The 22181-nt window shown below is 43.3% G+C and overlaps 2 protein-coding genes and 1 long non-coding RNA gene across 5 annotated transcripts in view; 2 read left to right on the forward strand and 1 right to left on the reverse strand.

The window, feature by feature from the left end:
* Window positions 1–13255, forward strand: part of kif5c (kinesin family member 5C) — a 50161-nt gene extending 36906 nt beyond the window's left edge. Inside the window, exons 17-26 of the mRNA XM_069196235.1 lie at window positions 413–530; window positions 958–1034; window positions 1427–1536; window positions 1669–1770; window positions 2474–2534; window positions 3393–3464; window positions 3886–3990; window positions 4940–5156; window positions 5363–5482; window positions 9343–13255. Coding sequence (XP_069052336.1) covers window positions 413–530; window positions 958–1034; window positions 1427–1536; window positions 1669–1770; window positions 2474–2534; window positions 3393–3464; window positions 3886–3990; window positions 4940–5156; window positions 5363–5475 — 975 coding nt within the window. The 3' untranslated portion in view covers window positions 5476–5482; window positions 9343–13255. The remainder of the gene's footprint in view (window positions 1–412; window positions 531–957; window positions 1035–1426; window positions 1537–1668; window positions 1771–2473; window positions 2535–3392; window positions 3465–3885; window positions 3991–4939; window positions 5157–5362; window positions 5483–9342) is intronic.
* On the reverse strand, window positions 5481–13863 carry LOC138241947 (uncharacterized). Of its 2 annotated transcripts, none has more exons than XR_011191222.1 (3): window positions 13773–13863; window positions 6832–6900; window positions 5481–5579 (listed from the first exon to the last, which is right to left on the reverse strand). It is a non-coding gene; the product is annotated as an uncharacterized lncRNA (long non-coding RNA). The 2 variants fall into 2 exon arrangements; XR_011191221.1 differs by having other exon boundaries at window positions 5481–5774.
* Window positions 13864–13958: 95 nt separating this feature from the next.
* The window catches only part of lypd6b (LY6/PLAUR domain containing 6B), a 31903-nt gene continuing 23680 nt past the window's right edge, over window positions 13959–22181 (forward strand). Inside the window, exon 1 of one of the 2 annotated variants that reach the window (XM_015358515.2) lies at window positions 13959–14043. The gene's annotated coding sequence lies outside the window, so the exon portion shown is untranslated. Of the gene's footprint in view, window positions 14044–20160; window positions 20589–22181 lie in introns of those variants that run through there. The other variant, XM_015358517.2, reaches the window with a different exon arrangement.

The raw sequence follows: 22181 nt of genomic DNA on the forward strand, positions 1-22181 counted from the left end.
AAGAGAGAGGGTAAGAATGTCTGTGTATACAGGAGACAGCTGATCGATCATCTGGTAGAGATGCATCGGCAGAGGAAATAACGATGGTGATGCCCCTGTAGTTCGTGACAGTGTGCAACCCTTGTCTCATGTGCTTTGAGGCGTACTCAAGCTGTTTTTCCAGTTTGTCCTTCTTTTCTTGTTTTGCCAGTTTGATGCCTTTCTCCAGGTCATACCTTGAGTTTTTATATACTGTAGTTCTCTGTCGCCTGATTGAAAGGCAGCAGACCGCACTTTAGGTTTGCAGTGAATCCAGGGCTTGTGACTGGGGTATATCCCGATCTTCCTGTTAGCTGCCGCGGGTGGGAAGCACTTCTTCAGGCGGGAAGATGTGCTTGCGTTGAGTTCTCGGTGTGCTGGCTTGCTCCCACAGCACCAAGCCAAGATCAAGTCCCTGACGGATTACATGCAGAACGTGGAGCAGAAGAAGAGGCAGCTGGAGGAGACGCAGGACGCGCTGACCGAGGAGCTGACGAAGCTGCAGGCCCAGGGTAAGGCGGGGGAGCGGAGCCGCACTCTGGAGACCCATCCAGCATATTCCTCGAGGGGTTGGAATACCAGCTCGGCTGTCGTCTTTAGAGGATCCATATGTTTTTCCGCTCTGATTGTGTGAGGATAAAGTGGAAGTGTGGCTGCTAGCAATGAATGCTGTCTGCAGCTCTGGAGTCATGGTAGTCTTGAGTTCGATTCTGGGCTCTGGCTTCTGTGTGGAGTCTGCATGTTCTCCCTGTGTGTCGGTGTGGGGTTCCTGCAGGTGATCTGGTTCCTCTCATCTGCACAAGGTGATATCGGTTCAGTTCATGAGTGTCTCTCAGTTGTGCGTGTGCGTGCGCCCCATGCCGTCCCCACTCGGTTCCCTTGAATGTCTCCATTGTGCGAAAAGGATCATGCAGAACGAAATATACTTGATTTTTTCAGAGAAAATGCATGAAGTCTCGGTGATGGACAAAGAGAAGAAACACATGAGCATGCTGCAGGACGCAGAGGAGATGAAGGTACGTTTGTTGTATTATTAATTTCATTCTGTGTTCCGTGGGAAAGTGAAACTAAATATAAGTTTACCCTTGTGCTTTTAAAATAGTCAGACAGTTCTTATGCAAATGAAATGTAGTGAATATAAATTTGGAGCACATTGCCTGCTACTTTTGAGAACTGTTTGATATTGAGGTTAAATTTGAATCGTATGTGTTGCTGGTTTAAAAAAAACTGCTTGTACACAACCATGAGGAGTGTTAAAAACAATATATTTGATGAGGGTGGTTTTATTCGTTCAAGAGGTGACTTTTCAATATGAATGGCGGTGTCTTTGGACAGCCTGCTGAAGGCAGAATCTGTGTGCGGACCAGACACACTCGTAACTGAACATGAGCCGTTTCTCTATGTGCAGAACACTCTGGAGCAGCAGATGGAGAGCCACAGAGAAAGTCACCAGAAACAGCTGTCCAGGCTGCGGGATGAAATCGAGGAGAAGCAGAAAATGATTGACGAGCTGAAAGAGTAAGGAGACTCCAGGGCCCTGAGGCGCATGGCTGTGGTGTTTGCACCACTCCTGGCATTTGCTCATTTGTACAGATAGTACCAAACTTGAGGTTTCTCCTCCTTTGTGACACCTGTTGTTTGACAATTTAGCTTGAACCAGAAGCTGCAGCTGGAGCATAACAAGCTGCTCTCGGACTGCGAGAAGCTCAAGGAGGAGGAGCAGGAGAAGGACACGAAGCTGCAGAACCTGATGTAGGTTTTTACACAAATCTCTTCTTGTTGCCACTGGAGCAGCTCGACCCTTGTTGCCCGTGTGTAGCTGTAGCCTTGGGGAACTGCTCTAGAAGATCAGGCTTATTAAACTCTGCAAATTCAGTGTGAGTGACTGTGCATGCTCTAAGCTTCTTAAACTCAGATTCATTGTACCCTGTACCTCAGGAATTGAGTTTAGTTAGATAAGGAGCAGTTGGAGACAAGGCATGTGCAAGTGCAGGAAACAGGATACCATGACATGTGTAAGCCATGAAATGCAGCAAGACCTGTACCGCTGACGTCAATGACTGGAGCCTGGCCAAGTACTCGCTGGCTGTGACCCCGGGGGGTACCGTCCCAGGTTGTGACCCCTACATGTGAGACCCCATGGGTTTTGTAGGCTTTGGGTTGTCAGTGAGGACTGCACCCTTCACCTGGTGCCAACTCTGCTGGGCTCACAGTGTGCAAAAAAGGCAGATGGCACCAGAGATGTGTTATTGAGGAAAGAAGCTTATCCTCCCTGGGACAGAGTGAGAAGCACATCTGGAATTTCAGGCGGTAATTCCCCGTTGAGAGAAAGAAATAAAGGGATAATATGAGGTATCAAACCGGCGGTTTAAAAAATGAAAACTGGAAGAAAGATAACTGCTAAGGGACACTCAGTTTTTATTACAGCTCCTGTTGCTCTTTTTCTTTCATTCAGCATCCTCAATGAAAAACGAGAGCAAGCAAAGCAGGACCTCAAGGGTCTGGAGGAAACAGTGGTAAGAAAGCCTGACGTACAGTATGAGGAAAAGCTGTGGAATGTCTTGTGTTTTAAAATAACTCGTTGGGGCTGATGTTGTTGCCAGTGTGAGGTAGGGCTCTTACTTCACCCTACAGAGCCTTGAACAGAGCTCCCTCCGATAACATAATTAGTGCGTCAGTATTGTGTCAGCCCTCCAGGCCTGGCCTGGACCAGACTGGACAGATACCAGCAGGGTCTTTAAAGGACTGAAAGCTACTTTTGAGTTTGTACTTGACCAGTATTTATTGACTCCTGGGGAAAATAGGCATAGTGAATTTGGAATATTTATGTAATAGAATGCTATTGGGTTTAAAATCTTGCAATATCTGTGTGGTCTTTGAGGGAATTAGAAATTATTCTTAGGAAGTTTAACGGTTTTTTTTTTAGAATCTTTACCTTTGGTTGAGAACTAATTTTGAATGCTATACCAGCTCTGCAGGTTTTCTGCCACCAATCAATGTTTTTTTATCTAATTTCTTCATTTGTATAAACCTGCTGTATAATTGTATAGGATGGGTACCAATTAGCTGGCATTTAATGACAAAGTTTAACGCAAATCTCAAGGACACTCATTGTATATACAATTAAATAGTACACAAACACAGAACCCTCAAAAGAAAGAGTGAACATCACTAACTCTTGCAGATTTAAGGAAATGTTAGATCTACTGCAAGAAAAGCACAATAGCTTAATTTCCTCTCTTTCAACAGGAAAATTTCAGTACCCCTAAGGTCTTTGTTATCATTGATTTGTTGGTATGATTATTTTTCCTTAGTGTTGGAGGGATGTGCCCATTTTCTGAAATGATCTTCAAACTCCTGTGTTTGTTTTACAGGCCCGAGAGCTCCAGACACTCCACAACCTTCGAAAACTTTTTGTTCAAGACCTCACAACCCGTGTCAAGAAAGTATGTTTTCATTTTTTTTAACCAGGGAAAGTAATAACTCTTGCTGTCAGTCCCTTCATGTGTATTTCTGCAGGCATTTTGGTAATTGCCCTTATTAAATGTTACAGACTCAAGGCAGGGATTCCTCTCTGTAGTTTTGACCTCACTGTTCGTCTGACAACACAAAAAACCTAAAAATAAGCTGAAAACTCAATATATGTTGTGATAGAATTTGTTCATTTGAAAATTGCTATATAAAGTTAAAATTATTCTAATTTTGATGACGCAATAGTTCTGCCCCGTATTTTCTCAGACAGTATGAATGTTGGCGTCCTTGAGCTGTATAGTTCTGTATGGTTCTGTGCCTGTGGGCACTCAGGGTTTTCTCTTGCTTGCCTCGGTGAGCCATCCCCCGTGTGAACAGCGATCTTCCTTCTCACAGAGTGCCGAACTGGACTGCGATGATGGAGCCGGGAGTGCCGCACAGAAACAGAAGATATCCTTTCTTGAGAACAACCTGGAGCAGCTTACAAAGGTTCACAAACAGGTATGAGAGCACAAGTGCAGCCTGTTCTCCCAAAAAGGTTTTTGTGGGGGCTGGCTTATTTCAGGTTAAGTCAGGTTACTATTCAGGATAAGGGCTCATATAGCCCATTGCAACAACCACGAGATGATATAAATGATATAAAATGATGCATGAAGAATACATTCACCTTGAATAATTATTAACACATTAGAAACATGCAAATATGATACTCTTAGATGCAAAAAATAACATTTTTGCAACAGTAGGACTCTTTTTTGATATTTTATTTATTCTTGTAATTGGCATGCACAGTATTTACACATGAAGGGTTTCTTAATTCAGGTGCTCAGTGAAGACTTTTTGTCATTCATGAATGTTTATTAAGGTAGTTGTGATTTAACTGTTAAGTCATACAGGTTTTCAGTTGTATGCATAGTATGATAGACTGTGCTAAATTTCCTTGTGGTTGAATAAAGTATTTTGAACTGAATTGGACAGACTTATTCCTCTGCATCAAAGTGGGATTTTCTCTTCTTCCAAAGAACTTTATTTAAAAATATATAGAATCACTTAACTACAGCCTTGCTAATAAACACAACTAACACTTTGTGTAAAATGAAAAGCGCAACCTACCTTTAAACATGCATGAAAGTATACATACTGGAACAGATCAGTGTTCCTATGTATGTAGAAAGGCGGTTCAGCTACAGTAACTGTTTTTCTGTAGTAGTTTAAACAAGGAAATAACTGAGCAGCTGAATAATGTTACTCTCAAGGGTAACAGCAGCGTCTGGTTCAAGGGAACCTGTAAGTTTGAGTGAACCAGCTTACTTACAGCGCAATGCTGCCACACAAGCCAGACTCCTGGGCGAAGCAGCAGTGTTAAGAGTGGCTGACGCCTGTATTTACTTCACACACGTCTGTACCCACGGTGTGAGACCCCGCTGTGCCCTCTCCTTCCTCCGCGCAGCTGGTTCGTGACAATGCAGACCTGCGCTGCGAGCTTCCCAAGCTGGAGAAACGTCTGCGAGCTACAGCTGAGAGAGTCAAGGCCCTGGAGACTGCACTGAAGGAGGCCAAGGAGAACGCCATGAGGGACCGCAAGCGCTACCAGCAGGAGGTGGACCGCATCAAGGAGGCCGTGAGGGCCAAGAACATGGCCCGGAGGGGCCACTCCGCGCAGATCGGTGAGGACCGCCTGCTGAACCTGAGCCGGCTTCCCTTTCTCACACTGTGTGCAGCTGCGGAGGTGGAGCTCCGAGAATTGTCAGGATGAGCCTTTGCTCTGCTCGGAGACGGAGACGAAGCTCTCCTTAAGCGGTCCTCGGCTCGGCCAGCAGGGGTGCCGCCCTCATGTGGGCTGCGTGTGACGTGTCTGTTTCCTTTCCTGCAGCCAAGCCCATCCGCCCAGGGCATCACCCAGCCTCCTCACCCACAGCTGCCCACGCCCTCCGGGGAGGTGGAGGGGGGTCATCAGGCACCAGCTACCACCACCACAACAAGTAGAGACAGAGTGAGTAGGCACCGCAGAGCCGCCGCCGTTCCTGGGGCTCGCCGGAGAGGGGCCTGCGCTAATCGCTGCTCCGCTGAAACTTCCATCTTCCAATAGGCTGCAGTAAATAGTTTTGAGGGAAGTATGAGGGAGCATTTGAGGAGATTTCAGGGTAGAATGTGACGCGCAGCAGGTGTGAGCCTGGTCAGTACCTGGATGGGAGCCCTCCTGGGAAAAACTAAGGCTGCTGCTGGGAGAGGTGTTAGTGGGGCCAGCGGGGGCGCTCACCCTGCGCTCTGTGTGGGTCCTTGCCCTGAAACCCCAAAGATGAATTGCTCAGCTAGTTTTTTGTGTTTCAATAACTTTAAAACAATGTGAAAGGTAATAATCAATTTAATCCATTTTGATATTGCGTTGTAGTATGTTTGTTTATTGTTTTGCATTTATCTGAATAATTTATATTTTAAAAGACTTTGTGCAGCACAGCAATGTCTGCTTTAGAACAGGTCAGTCGCACTCCGTAGATGTATTCTGTATAATATAAGAAGACGTACAGTGGACTCAGTTCACAGGACCTTTCTAAATTGATATATCACAGAATTCAAATTGACTCAAACACATGTCCTACTCTACAGCTCTGATAGGCCGTATAATTAATTTCATGGATCTTAGAAACGATTTCTTCGTGGAGTTTTAGTGGAAATGTACTGATAGAAAGAGTGCTGTGTGCACATACAGGATGCACACCCAGGGCTGTTTCTGCAGCACGTGTTTGAGGAGTGTCTGTTTTATGCTAGGGATTAGTGACAAATTAACAGATTGTCCTGCAGGCTTGTCGATGGGTCGGCTTTTTCTGACAGAGGCTGTGTTTAAAGACTCGGGGAGATTTGTCAGGCATGCAGGGCACTGCGCTGTTGTGTAATGATCCCATGCTGCTGTCTAGCTGTTGATAAGGATACTCTGTGGTGCTGACTCATTACAGCGCATTAGAAACTGATATGTGAGGTGCGAGGTAGCCCTGCACAGACAGGAATTACAGGTGGGGGGCAGCCCCGTCTGTCAACAGACTGGCTCCAGACTCTCCATCTGAGGCGGTGTGTGGAATGTGTGTTGAAAAGAAAAACACATTCCCTCCCATTCTTCAAGAAACGGCTCAGTGACATCTTCTAATCGTTGAGCTATTAGCAGCCAAACAAACAAGATGGGCCGAACAGCCCTGACCTTAACCCCGGCCCTCTCACATGTAACCTTTCATTTAGGTTTTGTGTTCGTTGAAAAATGAAAACAGAAGGTCTGTTATTAAAACAGAGTTTCAAAACACCACATTTCTGTCTAAGGTATAAATTTCACCTTTGTTTATTTATACGTACCTGCCAGTGAGATACAGACACAGACCGTTGTTGAAAAGTCCGATGCTGGCTGATTTGGAAGGGAAGTAGCTGAGAAAGACAATTGAAGAGTATGGATCAGAGGAGACCAGAAATAGGGCACCAAGCCCTTTTATTTCCACAAGTCTCCACATGGGGGCAGCAGATCTTTGATATACCACACTTGCATCCATCCGGTGTCAAAAAGCACTTAAAAGAAGAGCTGCAAACCCAGGGTCTCAGACTGGTTACTAAATCTCAGAAACAAACCAAATTCACCGACAGTATAGAACAAATTCACAAATTTTGAATTGAACACAAAATTGAGGACTTTGTGAAAGTGCTGGATAGTCGCCGTGTTGTTGAAAACCCCTGGTCTCACAAGAACAAGAGGTCCCACAAACTGCGATGTGAAGCAGCCCTTCCTGCTCACTAGTCGCTGTAATGACTCATGTAATTCCAACACGATCTGCATGCAGAGTTAACAAATAAGTTGCATTTATTGGCAAAACCATCTCGAAATGAAAAGCAATATTTCTATTGGATGTAAAGAGGTGTATTCACAAGCCTTCTTGTTTACAATGTAATAAGGCTGCTTCACCTCACCGGAAGGTTTGTTGCCTCGTTCTGAATCACAGACAATGGCAGCAATATGGTGCTACGCATACCTGGAAATTTCGTCTATTTTATTATGTAAATTTGAGGTTTTGTTAGTGTAAGTTAGTGTGTACATTTCACTTGTATTGAATTGCACTCATCAATGCAGACTCTCTTTAGCCCCGAAACATAAAAACAGCGTTGCAGTTCTAATCTTTAATCCCATACAGTGAGCTGGAGGTCATCCTGCAGTCCAAAAGGCAGGATATGCCAGTCAATCAGAAAGCCGAGGGAAAAATTATAGAGGCGGCAGCAGATCTTTTGACTAGGTTATGCCGACGTCTCTGTAATTTCGTTCCGATAATCACCAGGTCCGCCAGTTTCCTATGGGAACATGTGAACACCTCACAGTAGGTACCCCAGGACTTGAGAACTATAACAGCAGCTCGGAGCGCCAGGTCGAGTCTCCACCCTCATCTACCACCTCGTTTTCTTCTCTGTTCTGATTTAAGTGGAGAACACGTAGCGTACAACACCAACCTTCTCCACAAACCTTTGAGGTGCTATATAATGGGCAATTTTCTGATAAACCTTTCGTCATTATCGGTTCAGTAATGGAATTGTACAATACAAATTCAGATATGACTTAAGTGTCAGTGGTGTGGCTGTTTTCTCACACCTTCATGTCTTGAATGAAAAAACGGAAGCTGCTCCTAATTACTGCCTCCTTACTGAACGAACTGATATCACACACTTCAAAAACCATCCGTCTGTCTTCTACCCTGCTCCTGAATGCATTTTCTCAGTGATGCCATTCAATTTCCAAATTTCGGAATCTAAATGTTTTTCCTGGTAAGCTCTTTTTTCTTTGAAATCGGCTTTAGAGAGTAAAGACGCAGGAGGATAATAAGCATAAGGATAAAGAGGACAACATCCTGTTTCTTTCTCTTCCCACATCACGGTGTGAAAAACCTTCTTTTGTGTTTTATGGCTTCCAAACAAAGCTCTTACTGAGGGGTGATCCTTACTGCCTGCGTCTCTTCCTGTCTGCCTGGGACTATGGCAGGCTGAGCAAAGGTTAAGGGACAGCAGCTAGGTTTATCGTAGTACTTCACGAATGGGAGGTCTTGTTTGCCTAGGGATTGTATCCTGAGAGTGAACAAAGTGTGATTTATTCCACCTGCCTTTCTTACCTGTTGTTATATTGCAAGAGGTGACAAAGATTATCTTCATTGTTGTCTGTGCTCCAGCTCTTCGCTCCACTATCTGTTTCTGGTCAACACTAATCAGAAGAGTTAACCTTCCCAAAGACTTTTGGAAAATTGAATTGATCAGTGTGCAGGGGAGGGGAAGTGGTTTGTATTACAGTCCACTGAAAAAAGCAGTCAGTGTATTGAAAGTTTCCCCCCAAAGATCAGGATTTTAAAGTTTATCAGTCAAGCTTATGCTTTGGTTGACCTGAACATGTCTTAATGCATTTAATAACCTGACTCAGCTTGTGTCTGTACAATTCCTACACATAAAGATCGCTGCCTGTGAGAGTTTGCCAGTAGCCTACACTCCAGCAGTGAAAGTCCTGGTAGTGGGGGAATGAGGCCTCCTGTCTTCCAGACAGGGAGATAAAAATCTGAGCGCAGGGAGAGGCCAGCAGACCAGAGATACGGCCTCCAGATGATTCTCCCCTGGATTTGCAGTTTTCTCCGGGAGCTCGTTTGTCTCCTCTTCTCACAGAGCTGCAGTCGAGGCTGGGCTGCCTGCCTGCCATCGTGTCTTTCTCTTCCCGTGATGGGGAGTGCACGTGTGAGTGGCCAGAGCCCTCTCGTGCCCTCGGTTTCCGGGGCGGGCCTCGCTGTGCTCACGACCGATGGGCGGAGACGAGCTCAGTACAGTGAGGAATCTTTTCTTTTTCTTTTGCAGATAGAATCTTGAAAACACACGCACAGAAACACCTTCTCATCAGATCACATTCCTTGCTTCAGAGTCTGCTGTCCTTCCTTCTACCCCAGACTGTCGGCAAGTCTTCACAGTGTCTACAGAAGCTGCATTCCCTCTCCGCAATCTCAATGAGCCATCTGACATTGCTGAAACTGTAGGTTGTAGCCCCTCATGAAAAGATCAGTTCAGCCTTTTGTTCCTGAAAAAGTGTTTTTTCTCCTCTAACTTTATCAGAAAGCAGGAAATGAAGAAAGCTCCTTATATCATTAGGCAGGTTGGTGTCTTTTAAGTCTCTCTTGTACAGTATATTAAATGGGTGATTTTCATGTGTTTGGTCTGATTGGGTAAGTGTGTCTAGTAATGCTGCTGCTTATCAGGGTGTGACTCAAGTTTGCAAAGGTAAAAACATACATTAAACTGGACTGGGAACTACTCTGTTCTGTTTGATTTCTTGTTAAATATTGAAAGGGTTTTATTGGTCATAAGCGCCTGTTTGCAAACTCACTTAAAAGGAGTTGGATTCTTTCATACCGAAGTAGGCAACTGGTTACAAAAGCTTGGCATTAAGAAACAAACAGCAAACAGTGTCTTTATGTCCTTAAATCAAGATTAGAGGGTTAGACTGGCTCTCTGTTTTATTGCCAGGAGGCTGGAAGATTCCCCAGCCCATATTCCAGCTTGCAAGTCAGGCAGCACTTTCAAATCCTTTAAACTCTTAGAAACCTTTTTTTTAAATTTTATAGTTTATATTTTATCTTGGAATTCGTTTAAATTTTTTGTATTAAATTGTACATTCACATGTTTCTGATATTTTTGCTTTTGCTTTGTTTTATGGTAAAGTGCCTTGAGATTATGTTAGGAAAGGCACCATATAAAATAAAGATGATTATTATTTAAGCAGCTTTTTTAGACGTAAGTACATTTGAGAACAACAAAAACAAGCAAGAAAGAGTAGAGTGGGAGAGATTACCATTATTGAGGCCGTCAGTTATCTTACAAAAAAGCTGCTCTTCAGTAACCTCTTTTTAAAAGAAAATTACATAATCTGCATATACGGTATTTGTCTTTTATTATATTAATAAAGATGTCATATTTTTGTATGTTTGCTTTCAAATTATTTTTCTTTAAAGACTTCAATGTTGTACTTTTTGTTTAAAAATCCCTTTTGCCTCATTGCTAGAGAGGAGCATAGATCACTTTCACTGTATTGATTTTAAGGTTGAGTGTTATGTTTTTAAAGATACTGAAGAGTATAATTACATCAGTCTGTGAACATTTACTTTGGTATACAGTACAGGGCATGGTAAAAGACCATATGGACAAGCACGGACAGGTTAAGGAAACCTTGGTCCAAAGCATGGATGACACAGCAAAACAGAGTTAAAGTGAAGTTTCGTCATGGTAATGCCATGGGAAACCACAAATGTCAGTCAGATTTACCACACTAAACTTTAATAAGTTTCTAGATGTGTCTAGAGGTTTAAGGAGGTGACTTAAGTGTTTTGCAAAAGTACTGCAGAGAAAGGACAGAAGCCCACGTAGTGATAATTTAGGATGCTGTCAGCCCTGCCCTTGAGAAACCATTCCTTTTAGGGATTAAAGGCTCTTTGTGTTTGACCATTCCATCTTTCATCGTTCAGAAAAACACACCCAGCCGGACACTTAAACTGAAAAATGTGAGCCGAGATCTTGGTATGAACAGATAATCCTCAGAGCCTAAAACCGCAAACACACGACCGCTTGACTGGTGTTCAGGTCTTTAGAGGAGGAAAAAAAGGCTCTCGGTCTCAATCAAAAATAAATCCTCTTCCACTTAATGCATTCTTTAACTAGAGATATAGGATTTAAAATTCTGAGACTGTGTAGGGCACTAGAAAAATGGCAGAAGAAAATATGTTTTGTTTTAATACCAGAGGAGCCAGAGGTAGTCTCCACTGAACCAAGTCACTATTCACAGCCTTCCTGATAGTTACAGAGTATAGATCCAAGTTGTCTCTTGTGCTATGATGCTGATCAGCCATTCAGTCCATCAAGCACTGAGCTGAAAGGAGGGTTTTTTGTCACTTAGACAGTAGTTACTTGAAAAGCCTTGAGCTTCAGAAAGAAACTGGCATGTTTCAGTCTGTATGACAAACTGCACTTTGGATAGCAATTTGTCATGTAATGGGCCGACCTTTCCAATAGGCACAGGCTGATCCAGCGACACTTAAGACTATCTTCAGTGAAGCCGTTTTGGTTCAGTGCTCCTGCACAGATTGAAATAGCCAGGTGAAAGAGCTGTAACGCCCTGCCATGCTTTGCACAGAGCTGTGTCTCTTTCCTCTACGGGCTACGGAAGGGGCCTGTCTACCACAGAGCGTGCCCAGCAGGCCTGGCCTTGTGCTGCGGCCTCCAGTGTGCTCCTGTCCCCTCTGTGCGCAAGCAATGGGGTCTGTCCAGCTCTGCCCATCCTCAGATCTTTGATTGGGTTTTTGAACCTCTCTGCTACATGGTCAGTGTTTCATGCGTTCAAAGAAAAGGAAACTCTGGAGATTAGCAGGCCTGGGTGTCGTACTGCCCTAGTCTATCAGGGTTAATAGGGTTGTTTAATGCACTGAAGGACAAGAGTGGTATTGACTCCAGAACGACCAGTTTGTGAGTTTCAAGAGCTTTGCTCCTCAGTTGGACTGTTACAGAGAGAATCTGGGTCCAACCCACATACAGTAGCTACTACATGTTCACAAGCTGTCCCATCTTCATTTCTTCCTGTACAGTTCTTTCTTATTCACAATAACAATGACAGACTAAATTCTATTAGTTACAGGGATTCATAAGAGTGAACAATAAAAATGTAAACTTCACATAAGCAAATTATTCAGGGCCATATTAAAATGGTGTTTTGATTCTATAATATATTATTGTAAAACTGTAATTTTGATTTTGCAAAGACAATGTTAAAATGGCAACTTCTGAGCTTGCTTCAAGGACTCAATACTTTTTACATGTGCAATAGGCAAGGAGATGGTCAAATTAAAATCTGTGCAAAATGTATATGTATTATATTATATGAAGAAGCAGTGTTTTGTTTTTTTATGAAAACGTTTTTATTTTTTAGAAATAGTTTCTGTACAAATAAACTAAGCCAACCATTTCTCATAACTCTGAATTTTTACACAATGAGGGCTTCTCAGCGAATCTGATCTGTGCTGCTCTCTGTGTCTGAACACTCCTCTTCGTGCCATGACCGATCTTTGGGCAAAAACTGAAAGTGGAGTCCTTTTAAAACGTCCTTTGGAATGGTGCAACAGTAATGCAATGTTGATTTGTCATGATGTTTCTGAGGTTTTGTGCTGGAAGTGAGTTCTCTTTTTCTACTTTGAAATTTGCCAGGAAAAACAATCTACAGTTCATTGTGTTTCTGCTTTTTCTGGGAGAAACAGGACGCTAACAAAGCAAACTCTAGAAGTGTAAAGTTGTAAACAATTTTCCATGGTCTTTCCAGTAATCAGCAGGCAGATAAAAGATGGAATTAAAGAACAGAATCGAATTCCACATTCTGTTCTTGTACAGGCTTTCTTTCTCTGTCCAGAGTAGTTTGTTTCTTCAAAACGAATTTCAACGTGTTGTAACATTAGTCTGTTCTCATTTGTGAAATGTGTGCTTGTGTGTTGCAAACAGAGGATGGGAGGGGGGAAAGGCCAATTCAATTATTTATTCAGGCGCAAGGTCTGGTCCTTACAGACAAATGATGCTGTAAGGTTCTGCTTCACAGCTGAGTTTAATAATTAACAGGTGGATGGCTCTCAATCTCAATCCCAGCTATGGCCACGCTGTTCAGTAAATGGGTGGACTACTGCATGGTGTAAAATTCCTTTTGAATTGTCAAAAGTACTAATAAAGTAAAAGTTCAACTTTACAGCTCCGCATTTTTTCCTGTCTCCATCATACGCATGTTGATCGTTCTCTGTCTCTTCTGCAACAGGGCATTCTGGCTACAGCTGTGAGGTTTTCAGATCCTGACCGCTAGAAGATTATGGTCACGGCAAATAATGGATCATAACATAGTGCCTCACATGCACCGTTTACAAGTTTCCAGCAAGCTAGAACGTCGACCAAATTCTAATTCTATGATTAAATAAACCTAATACAAAAAAGAAGTTTAGGAATTAAGAACTCCAGCGGTCCGCACTGGTTATAATTCAAATAAAGTCGAACAATGGAAATAACACGAGTGTAACAACTTCCCAAGTCCGGCAGTTTAACAACGTGAAGTGCACGCTGGAGAATCGATGTAAGAAATTCAATGTTTATACCGTGCGCAGCGTACTCTGCTACAGCCGTGCGAGACGTGCGCTGTCAGAGGGAAAGGTAAGAGAATTCAGACACGTTAGTCTTGCTGGTTTTCCTCTTGCCGTGGCTGTCAACGAGCCTACCTGTTTCAAAAGGCTTCCGTGCGCCCGCTCGCTTGGTATCTCGGCGTGGACTCCCATCTGAGCCAGCAGGTCTGTAGCAACTCCCCTTCTCCGCCAGCGCCGCCCCGCTCGGCCTCACCCCCGTCTCCCCTACACCTTCCCGCACACAGCCCGGGGATCTGCGCTGAGGACCGGAGAGCGCAGCGGGCGGGCTTGCAAGATCGGATCCTGCTCGGATATCGCCGGTTAACCAGACGCTTTGTCCTATTTCGAGGTGTCGAACCTGTGGAAGGTAAGAGTAACAATCTTACTTCCCCCTTCATCGATCGCATCGGGTTTCTGACGGAAAGCTGCAGAACGGTTCAGGACGAGCGTAATGTCACTGCGCTTAATTGAGCTGCTGGGGATAATTGTTCCATTAGGAAAAAGCCTGGCTATGTTTTTTTTTTTAACGTGCCTTTTTCCAGAAGAAACGACCTCAGATGGTACTACTGGTTTGAAAAAAGCATAAATAAGTTACATCTCTTTGACTTTTGTTTATTTTTGTGGTTTTTTTTTAAAGTTTCACTTTAGCAGCTCAGTCTACATACAGTACGGTGTAGTTGAGTGTTTTGCTCACAACATCTCTTAAGGAAGAAGCTTCATTAAAAAAAAAATGTGGAGTGGGCTGAATGATAGTCCACTTATTTCAGAAAGGCGTACACTTAATAAGAAGCTCGTTTGTTTACACGTCTGTGTGAACTGGCGGAATTGGAGACGACCCGAGGCTCGAAATACGAGCTCCTATACATATATTAAGCTTAACATTTTAATGTAATTTTTTCTGCTAGAGCTGGGACAGGCCTGTCTGACCAGAACTGCGCCGTGTGCGCCTTAATAGTCAGATCCTGGGTTCACCGCAGACGGGAGGCTCGTCATTAGCTGGTGCATGTTGTATCCTGAAAGAGGGAAGAGTTATTCATTTCTAGTGAGTTAAAAGCCTGTGTGAAAAACAGGGCTGTGATGGACCCATGTTCTGCTCCTGCGGTGCTTCATGTTCAAACAGTTAATGCCGCTGAGGCGTCACAGATGGGATCCCTGTGTGAGGTTTGTCAGAGACGCCAATGTTAAGCGACTGCTGACTTCCGGGGGACTGTTCACTACAGTTGATGAATAAGAAATTCACTCTTTACTACAGCTGAAGGGACAAGAAATCATTTTCCACCGCTTTTAGAAAGCTGTTACCTTTGCGAACAGCCTGCGTGAGAACTCTTTTTAGGGAATTTTTAAGCCAGGAAATGGAATCAATTTCCACGAAGTGTTGGGCTGATCGTTTTGGGTTAGGGATTAAGTTCAGTCTCTTTTTAATGCAGGCTGTAAGCACATTGGTAATAAATCAGCACCTCTGTTGTATTGTGTCAGTCGGCATTGCCAGCTATAAAAATAGGCGCTTCTTTCAGTTGTCTGTGTCAGTATCTGTACGGTAGAGATGAATTGGCTCTTTAGTGACATGAACTTGACTGGTGAAACACTGTTCACAATCTGCAAGTAATATTAGAACATGAATTTCGGTGCCAGTAAAGTATTTAAGCAGTCTCAATACTTCACGCTTGTTATATAGTAGAAGGGAAACACAATCGTTCTTATTATCGTATTATTCTAAAAATAATTACTGAAGAAAATATTAATTCAGTTCAGTTAGGCTATAAAGTAAGCCGTTTAAGTTAGCCGTTACAGTCATGAGAGTTTGTGGATACAGACTCCTGCTTTCTAAGGGTTCAACTATGCAGAACCAATTTTAACAAGCGAATCAAAACAGGAGATCGTTTGATAAATGTTCTTTAATAAACGTTTTTCACTGTACGCTCTGGTTTATCCAAAATAATTTAATATCCTGTATCGCAATTTAAAAAAAAATATTTTAGCTTTGAAGTGTGCAGCGTTAAATTAGTTTACACGAGACTGGCAAATACCGGCATATACTGTATATATAGGAACAAGTAATAGGTTTATTCCATGCTGAAAAAAAGAAGAAAGAGAACACAGCGTTTCGGCCGTGGAGCCTTCTTCAGGTGTGAAGGCTCCACGGCCGAAACGTTGTGTTCTCTTTCTTCTTTTTTTCAGCATGGAATAAACCTATTACTTGTTCCTTTGCAGCCTACGCATGCTGACGCAGCTACCCACCTGAACTACTGTATATATATATATTTTTTAAAGATCTGAAATGTCCCATTTTGTTCCTGGTTATACAAAATGCAAAGCTTTTAATTTAAAGGACAAATGTTGGTACATGCTCTTAACATCCGAAATGTGTTTCCGAAGCCAAACGTTCTCGGATCTGCCTGGCTAAGATGTCGAACCACTCTTGATTTTCCTGTGCTGTAACTGTCGAGCACTGACCAGCAGATCGGCTTAGCCTCCTCGCCGACCGCCCCGTCCTGGTTAGTCGAGTTCTGCCCCTCCAGTATTTGCTGATCGATGGGCAGCCCGAGACTCACTCGCTGTCAGTACTACACTACTGTCAGTACTACATTGATTGAGCGGCGCCGCAGCTGAACTAACTGGCTCTGGTAAATATATCTCTGGAATTCGGCAGCAGGTCTTTTCTTTTCATTTTCTCCCCCCCACCCCAACACACACACACACATTAAAAACAAGTGTTTACGATTCTAAACTTTTTTTCGGACATACCCCTGTCGTTATCCGAGATTAAACGGTGTGGCTCGAAACCTAAAAACTAAATGGTGTCGTCTTTTGACGATTTTCCACGCGTATATTACGGAGGAGCGCAAGACGGCGGCTGTCAGGACAGTTGACTGTGTGAACATGTTTACTGGGGGAGCACGGCCTGTCCGGCATGGTCATCTCCCACAAGAATTGCAAAGTGAGGACACTGCTTAATAGGATCATTAGTGGCTGCTGATATTGATTGTGATCAATCACGCAGCTCATCTGAATTTGACAGTAAGGCGCTGGAAGTTAACCTCCAGCAGTACTTAGTACTGGCTTGCCAGACCCAAGATTTATGCACCTCTGCAATAAATGACCTTAGAAGTGCCACATTTGTTATAAAAGCTATATTAATGCTGTAAGTGATCGTGCTTTAGTAAAATAACAGGTATTCAGTCCAGAATCTGAATTTGCCAGATTTTAAATGATGTGCCTTAACAGCTGTGCACGCTGTCTTGAAGAATATCTGGACTCTTCATGAAAGATTGCATATCGGCCTCTCACTTTTTAAGTTAACTATGGAACATTGCCGGTGAAACAAATGATTGTGCTTTGAAACTTTTACTCTCCCGACTTGAAAGGAAAAGACAGAAAATCAAGATGACCAAGCAAAGATGAGGAAAGAAAAAAACTCTGTATTGAAATAGAGTTTCACTTAATAAGAGTCAGATATTGTGAATAGATATTAGTTTGGAGTAAGATGTTCTACAGAAGTGAAATGTACTACAGGTTGAGAATCCCTTATCCGAAATTCCTGGGACCGAAAGTTTTGCGGATTTCGGAATATTTTTATATTTGCATCTATAAAATGGGACAGTTTGGGGATGGAACCCAAGTCTAAACACGATATTCATTTACATTTCATAATATAGCTTATACATATACCCTGAATGTAGTTTTATATACATTTTAAATAATTTTTTTAAACATAATACAATCAGAAAGATAACAGTCTCCACCTACGATGTCATGTTTTGATTAAAAGGTTACAGTACACGTACGCCATTTGTATTTTATTTTTTACTATACAGGTATTACGTTCTATGTAAGGTATAAAAACAAAGTATTGAATATGATTACAGGTAAATAAAATGAAAACTGAAAAAAGTTAGCATTTTATTTTTAAAGTAATGTACAAGTAATGACGCTAGTCAAGTTACACTCATTCATGAAGGTGAAATTCAAATCTCACGTAAAAATAACGTTGTGTACTTACTGTACAAAAAAACAAACAAAACAAAACATGATGATCACAGACTTACAAACTTACAAAGCTTACAAACGTGAAGATAAATGCAGCCCCAGACATTACAACTACATCAGGTCCGAGAAACGTGAGGGAGAGGGTACGTCATCGATGACATCGCAGTGAGCTGGAAAGTTCGGTAAGTTATCAGTATCCACCTACGAAGTCGTTTTTTGATTAAAAGGTTACGGTACATAAAGGTTTTTTTTATAAAAACAAAACATGTAATTTGATTACAGGTAAATGTAATGAAAACTGAACTGAAAACGTCAGCATTATATTTGTAACGCAACAATTACGCTAGTCATGTTACGTCATACATAGCGTTTTACGTGGAGGTGAAAGCGCACAACAGCTGTACGTGGTGGAACCACCCCGCACTTTGTGGGATTTTCCATTTGTGGCGTGTCATGTCAGCATTCAAAAATCTTTCGGATTTTGGAATTTCAGATAAAGGATTGTATTATAATTGTGTTTTCTAAAATTAATCAATGGTACTTAATCAAAGAAATATGCATTTTATCCAGAAAAGGTTTTGTAAGTGTCCTGGGGTTCGTGGAATAAAGAGATCTAGTCATCAAGTGACAGGACACTGTGTCTTGAGTTTCCCCCAGCGCTGGTGTGGTGGCGCTGGCCACTCCCCTGACAGCAGGCCCTTGTTTCCGGCCTCTTGATCAGTGAGCCTCGGAGAGCAGGCCCACACTCATTTTCTCGGGCAGCCAAGAGTGAGACTCTGCCCCTGTTATCAATCTGTCAGTGCTCTTGGCTGGCGGAGGTAGCGAGTGACTGACCCGAAAGATCACAGACCGTTTTGTTCCGTTTGAGGTGCTGCTGATTTCTGAAGAGGGCCTTTGCCGAGAGCTTGAAAGTCATTTTCTACAGTGGAAATGACTGAGGGTGGAGAACCTCCTCCGCAGCTCCACTAGAACTCCACTTAAGCAGCTTAGGTCAGCATATAGATAAGATCAGATCACTTTATTGGCCATAAACAATTTCTTGCATTAGGAATTTGTCTTTTCTCATACCCCAGCTTGCTCTCCATGAGACACACAGGCAGGGAGAGAAGTTTGGGGTCAGAGCGCAGGGTCTGCCATTGTACAGCGCCCCTGGAGCAGCTGGGGTGAAGGGCCTTGCTCAGGGGCCCAATGGAGTAGGATTCCTCTGCCAGTCGCAGGATATGAACCGGGAACCTCCCAGCCGCAGGCACAGATCCTGAGCCACAGAGCCACCGCTCTGCCCCAGATATAACCCCAGCACTTGGCTTGTATATTGAAGGTGGAGCCCTGTTATTTGACCAGACGTTTGGTCTTTATTCAGCTATGCCTGTTATTGAAAAAAGCTAAAAGTCTCTTTCAATCTTGCATTGTTGTAATATGATGTCAAACAGTGCACCTTCTTGCATATATTGGAAAGGAGCATCACCTAGACAGCTTACTGTATAAATGGAAGTGTGGCACTTGATTTAATAATGCAAATTTAATAATGCAAATTGAGAACATTTTTCAGAAACATCTTATGAGGTGCTCTTGCAGAGAGGGGTTTGCACAAGAACTGTCTCTCTTGCCATGTGGTGCTAGCCAGCCACTTTATTAAAAAATACCTTTCCAGGTAAAGGGGAACCCATTAACCCATCTGCACCCTGGGGGCAGGATCTGTTTGTGAGGCCCAGGAGGTGCCATGTTCTTAATCTGAGGGAATCTGACAGGCGGAAGCTGTAGAAGGTGATCCAAGGATCAGACATGGTGTGTGTGGGCTTGGAGTCGATCTCTCCAGCGGTGTTTCTGCCCGATCTGCTTTACCAGGGAATTCCAAGTATGCAAAGAAGGACAAGTAAAGTTAATAAGTGACTGAGTGAAGTCATTAAGAGCACAGGTAGAAGGAAATGGGAAACCCAGGAGGCTCTACAGGACCAGGGGTGAAGAGAATGAATTTTCAGCCATACCTGGGGAAATAGGATCCCGGAGAAAAAGATGTCAGATTGTTGTAAAATGGTTGTGATTGTTGCTGAGCTATTTGATGTGCGCTACCTGCATGTGCCTGGAAGGGGAAAGTTCAGCATAGTCCTGAGGGGATACTCGTAAAGGTTTATTTACGTTCTTTGGGCCACTAATATTTTTTAAAGATCAAATATTATTTAAACTGATGTTATCGGTCTGGAAATGGTTCTTTGGCTCATGAATATTTCTTCATGGTCACCTCAGCCTGTTGGCAGTAACGCGGAATGTATCCGCCAGCCGCCAGCTGGTTGTTTCTCCTGCCTGGAGTCCCTGTCTTGGGCCCAGACTGCTCAAACGCTCCCGCACTCGTGCACAAACTGGAGGGAGGGTGCAGCCTGGAGGTGATACTGCAGCTTAAAAAGACCAGTATTAATGGATTTTCACGGTCTCTCTAGCCTAAATATCTCTAATTAGAGGCTGTCTTTCCTTATGCCGGGTTCTGGGAAAGAAAAGCCAGCGACAGGTGGCATTTTCACTTCGGCTCGTTGTCACACAGGACAGGAGTCTTTCACTGACACTGCGCATCGGGTTTCTGTCGAAACAGCAGCTGCTGGGGCTCCTTGCTGTGATCTGAATAATGTCCTCGGAGGGTGAGGTGAAATCACCCCAGCATTGTGCCGCAGTTTCCAAGCAAGAGCATGGGTAACATTTGCGTCACATAAAGGACCTTACATATAGCCTTAATATCTTGAAGACATCATCTGTGCAGCAGACTGAAGTAATAGGTTACTCATTTGCTCAGGCTTAGTGATATATTTACTGCCGTGTGGAATCAGACCATACAGTTCCTCAGCTGCAGCTTAACTTTATTTAAGAGCAGTTCTGCTTTGCTGATGAGCTCTGCTAAGGAACCGTTCTTCATTCATGTAGAAGAAACCAGGATCGGTGAGTATTCGTGTTTACTCAAAATGTCCTTTTTTTGTTAAGATTGTGGACACTGAATATGGTTTATAATATCACGTTGAGAATAAGAATTAGTTTTCAAAGATGCTGAGGACATTTGTTTTCCTGCTTGGTGGTTCCGGAGGCTGTCTTTGGGGAGAAAAGGAGCCGACACTGGGAACAGGTTTGAAATGCAGGTTGACTTCAGCCCTGGCGGAGCTGGATGAAAAGAAACCTGACTTCATCCTGAAGGGGGAAATATACAACACAGTTTAAAGGTTCTTTTCTGGAGTTACAACTGTTAATTGAGAGTCAATCTTTAACCATTCTGACTTAATTTAGCAGAAATTGGTATAGGAAAATAAGTCTTAGAATTCAGTGTTCTCAAAACAGCCATTAGAAAAGGTTTATGTAATTTAAGAAAGCTTTAGTACAAGTCAAAAAGATGTCAAGTTTTCTTAAATGGTTCTGTTTGTTGGTTGAACTATTTGAATCGTGTGTTACTTGAATGTGCCTGGAAGATGAAAGTTCCTCAGAAACTATTACTCCTAAGGGGATTCTCTTAAAAGTTTATTTCTATCTAAGAAACTAGAGTTTATAAAGAGTGAAATAACATTTCATTTAACTATTGGTGCTATATCACCACAGAAAGGGAAGGGAAATTTTTCCCTCTAAATTTAACCTTTTGCCTTCTTGAAAAGTGCTGAATTCCCTTGAGAGGAATATCTTTTTCTGATTTGAGAAGCTCATAAATTTGTGTTGCCAAAGCAATAACAATTAGCTGAATGTTAACAGAAATTTACAACAATCAACATTCATTGTGAGGCTTGTTCTGTCTTCCTCCGGCTGTGACAGGAGAGCACACACTGAGCTGCAGCTCTGCTGAGATTCCTGCGAGCTTTCTGGTTCTGGCAGGTGTCAGAATTCTGGGATTAGATCTGTTATTTTGGGGAAGAATGTTTGTCTAATCCCAGAGTATTTCTTTCAGTGTAGCAGAAAGTGCATCTCTGTCTCTGTTTCTCCCTGCTTGCTGTGGGAATACAGCCTGCCCTCTCTGGGCAGCCAGGTCTGCCTATGTCCAGTTTCCATGGCCAGGCTGTGGTCTGTGAGCCTGTCCTCCATGGGAAACCAGGTCTGTCTCTGTCCAGGCTGTGGTCTGTGAGCCTGTCCTCCATGGGAAACCAGGTCTGTCTGTGTCCAGGCTGTGGTCAGTGAGCCTGTACTTCTTCAGGGTCTGTTTCTCCTTGCTGGCACTCACCCTGGTCAGACACTTTGTCAGTGTGTCTGGTCTTTGTAGGTCCTGGTAGCAGTGTCCTGGTGGTGTCGCAGTGGGTTGAGGCAATGTTGTTCGGCTAGTGCTGCTATTGGGTTGACTCCAGAGGCTGGCCGGTGTCAGCGCGGCTCAGGGCAGTGAGGGAGATCTCCTCAGAGCTCAGCTCTCTCTCTGAGGGCCATGTGGTGGCTGGAGTTCTGGTCACTGCTTCGTCGATGTAGCCAGCATTTTCTTTCTTTCTTCTGTATATTGCTTAGCAGTGGTTATCCGCCTAGTCCCTCTCTTGGTGGAATCCGAGTTTGAAACTTGACTGACAGGGACAT

This window comes from Lepisosteus oculatus, chromosome 12 (assembly GCF_040954835.1).
Source record: "Lepisosteus oculatus isolate fLepOcu1 chromosome 12, fLepOcu1.hap2, whole genome shotgun sequence".
In the NCBI taxonomy this organism is placed as follows: domain Eukaryota; kingdom Metazoa; phylum Chordata; class Actinopteri; order Semionotiformes; family Lepisosteidae; genus Lepisosteus; species Lepisosteus oculatus.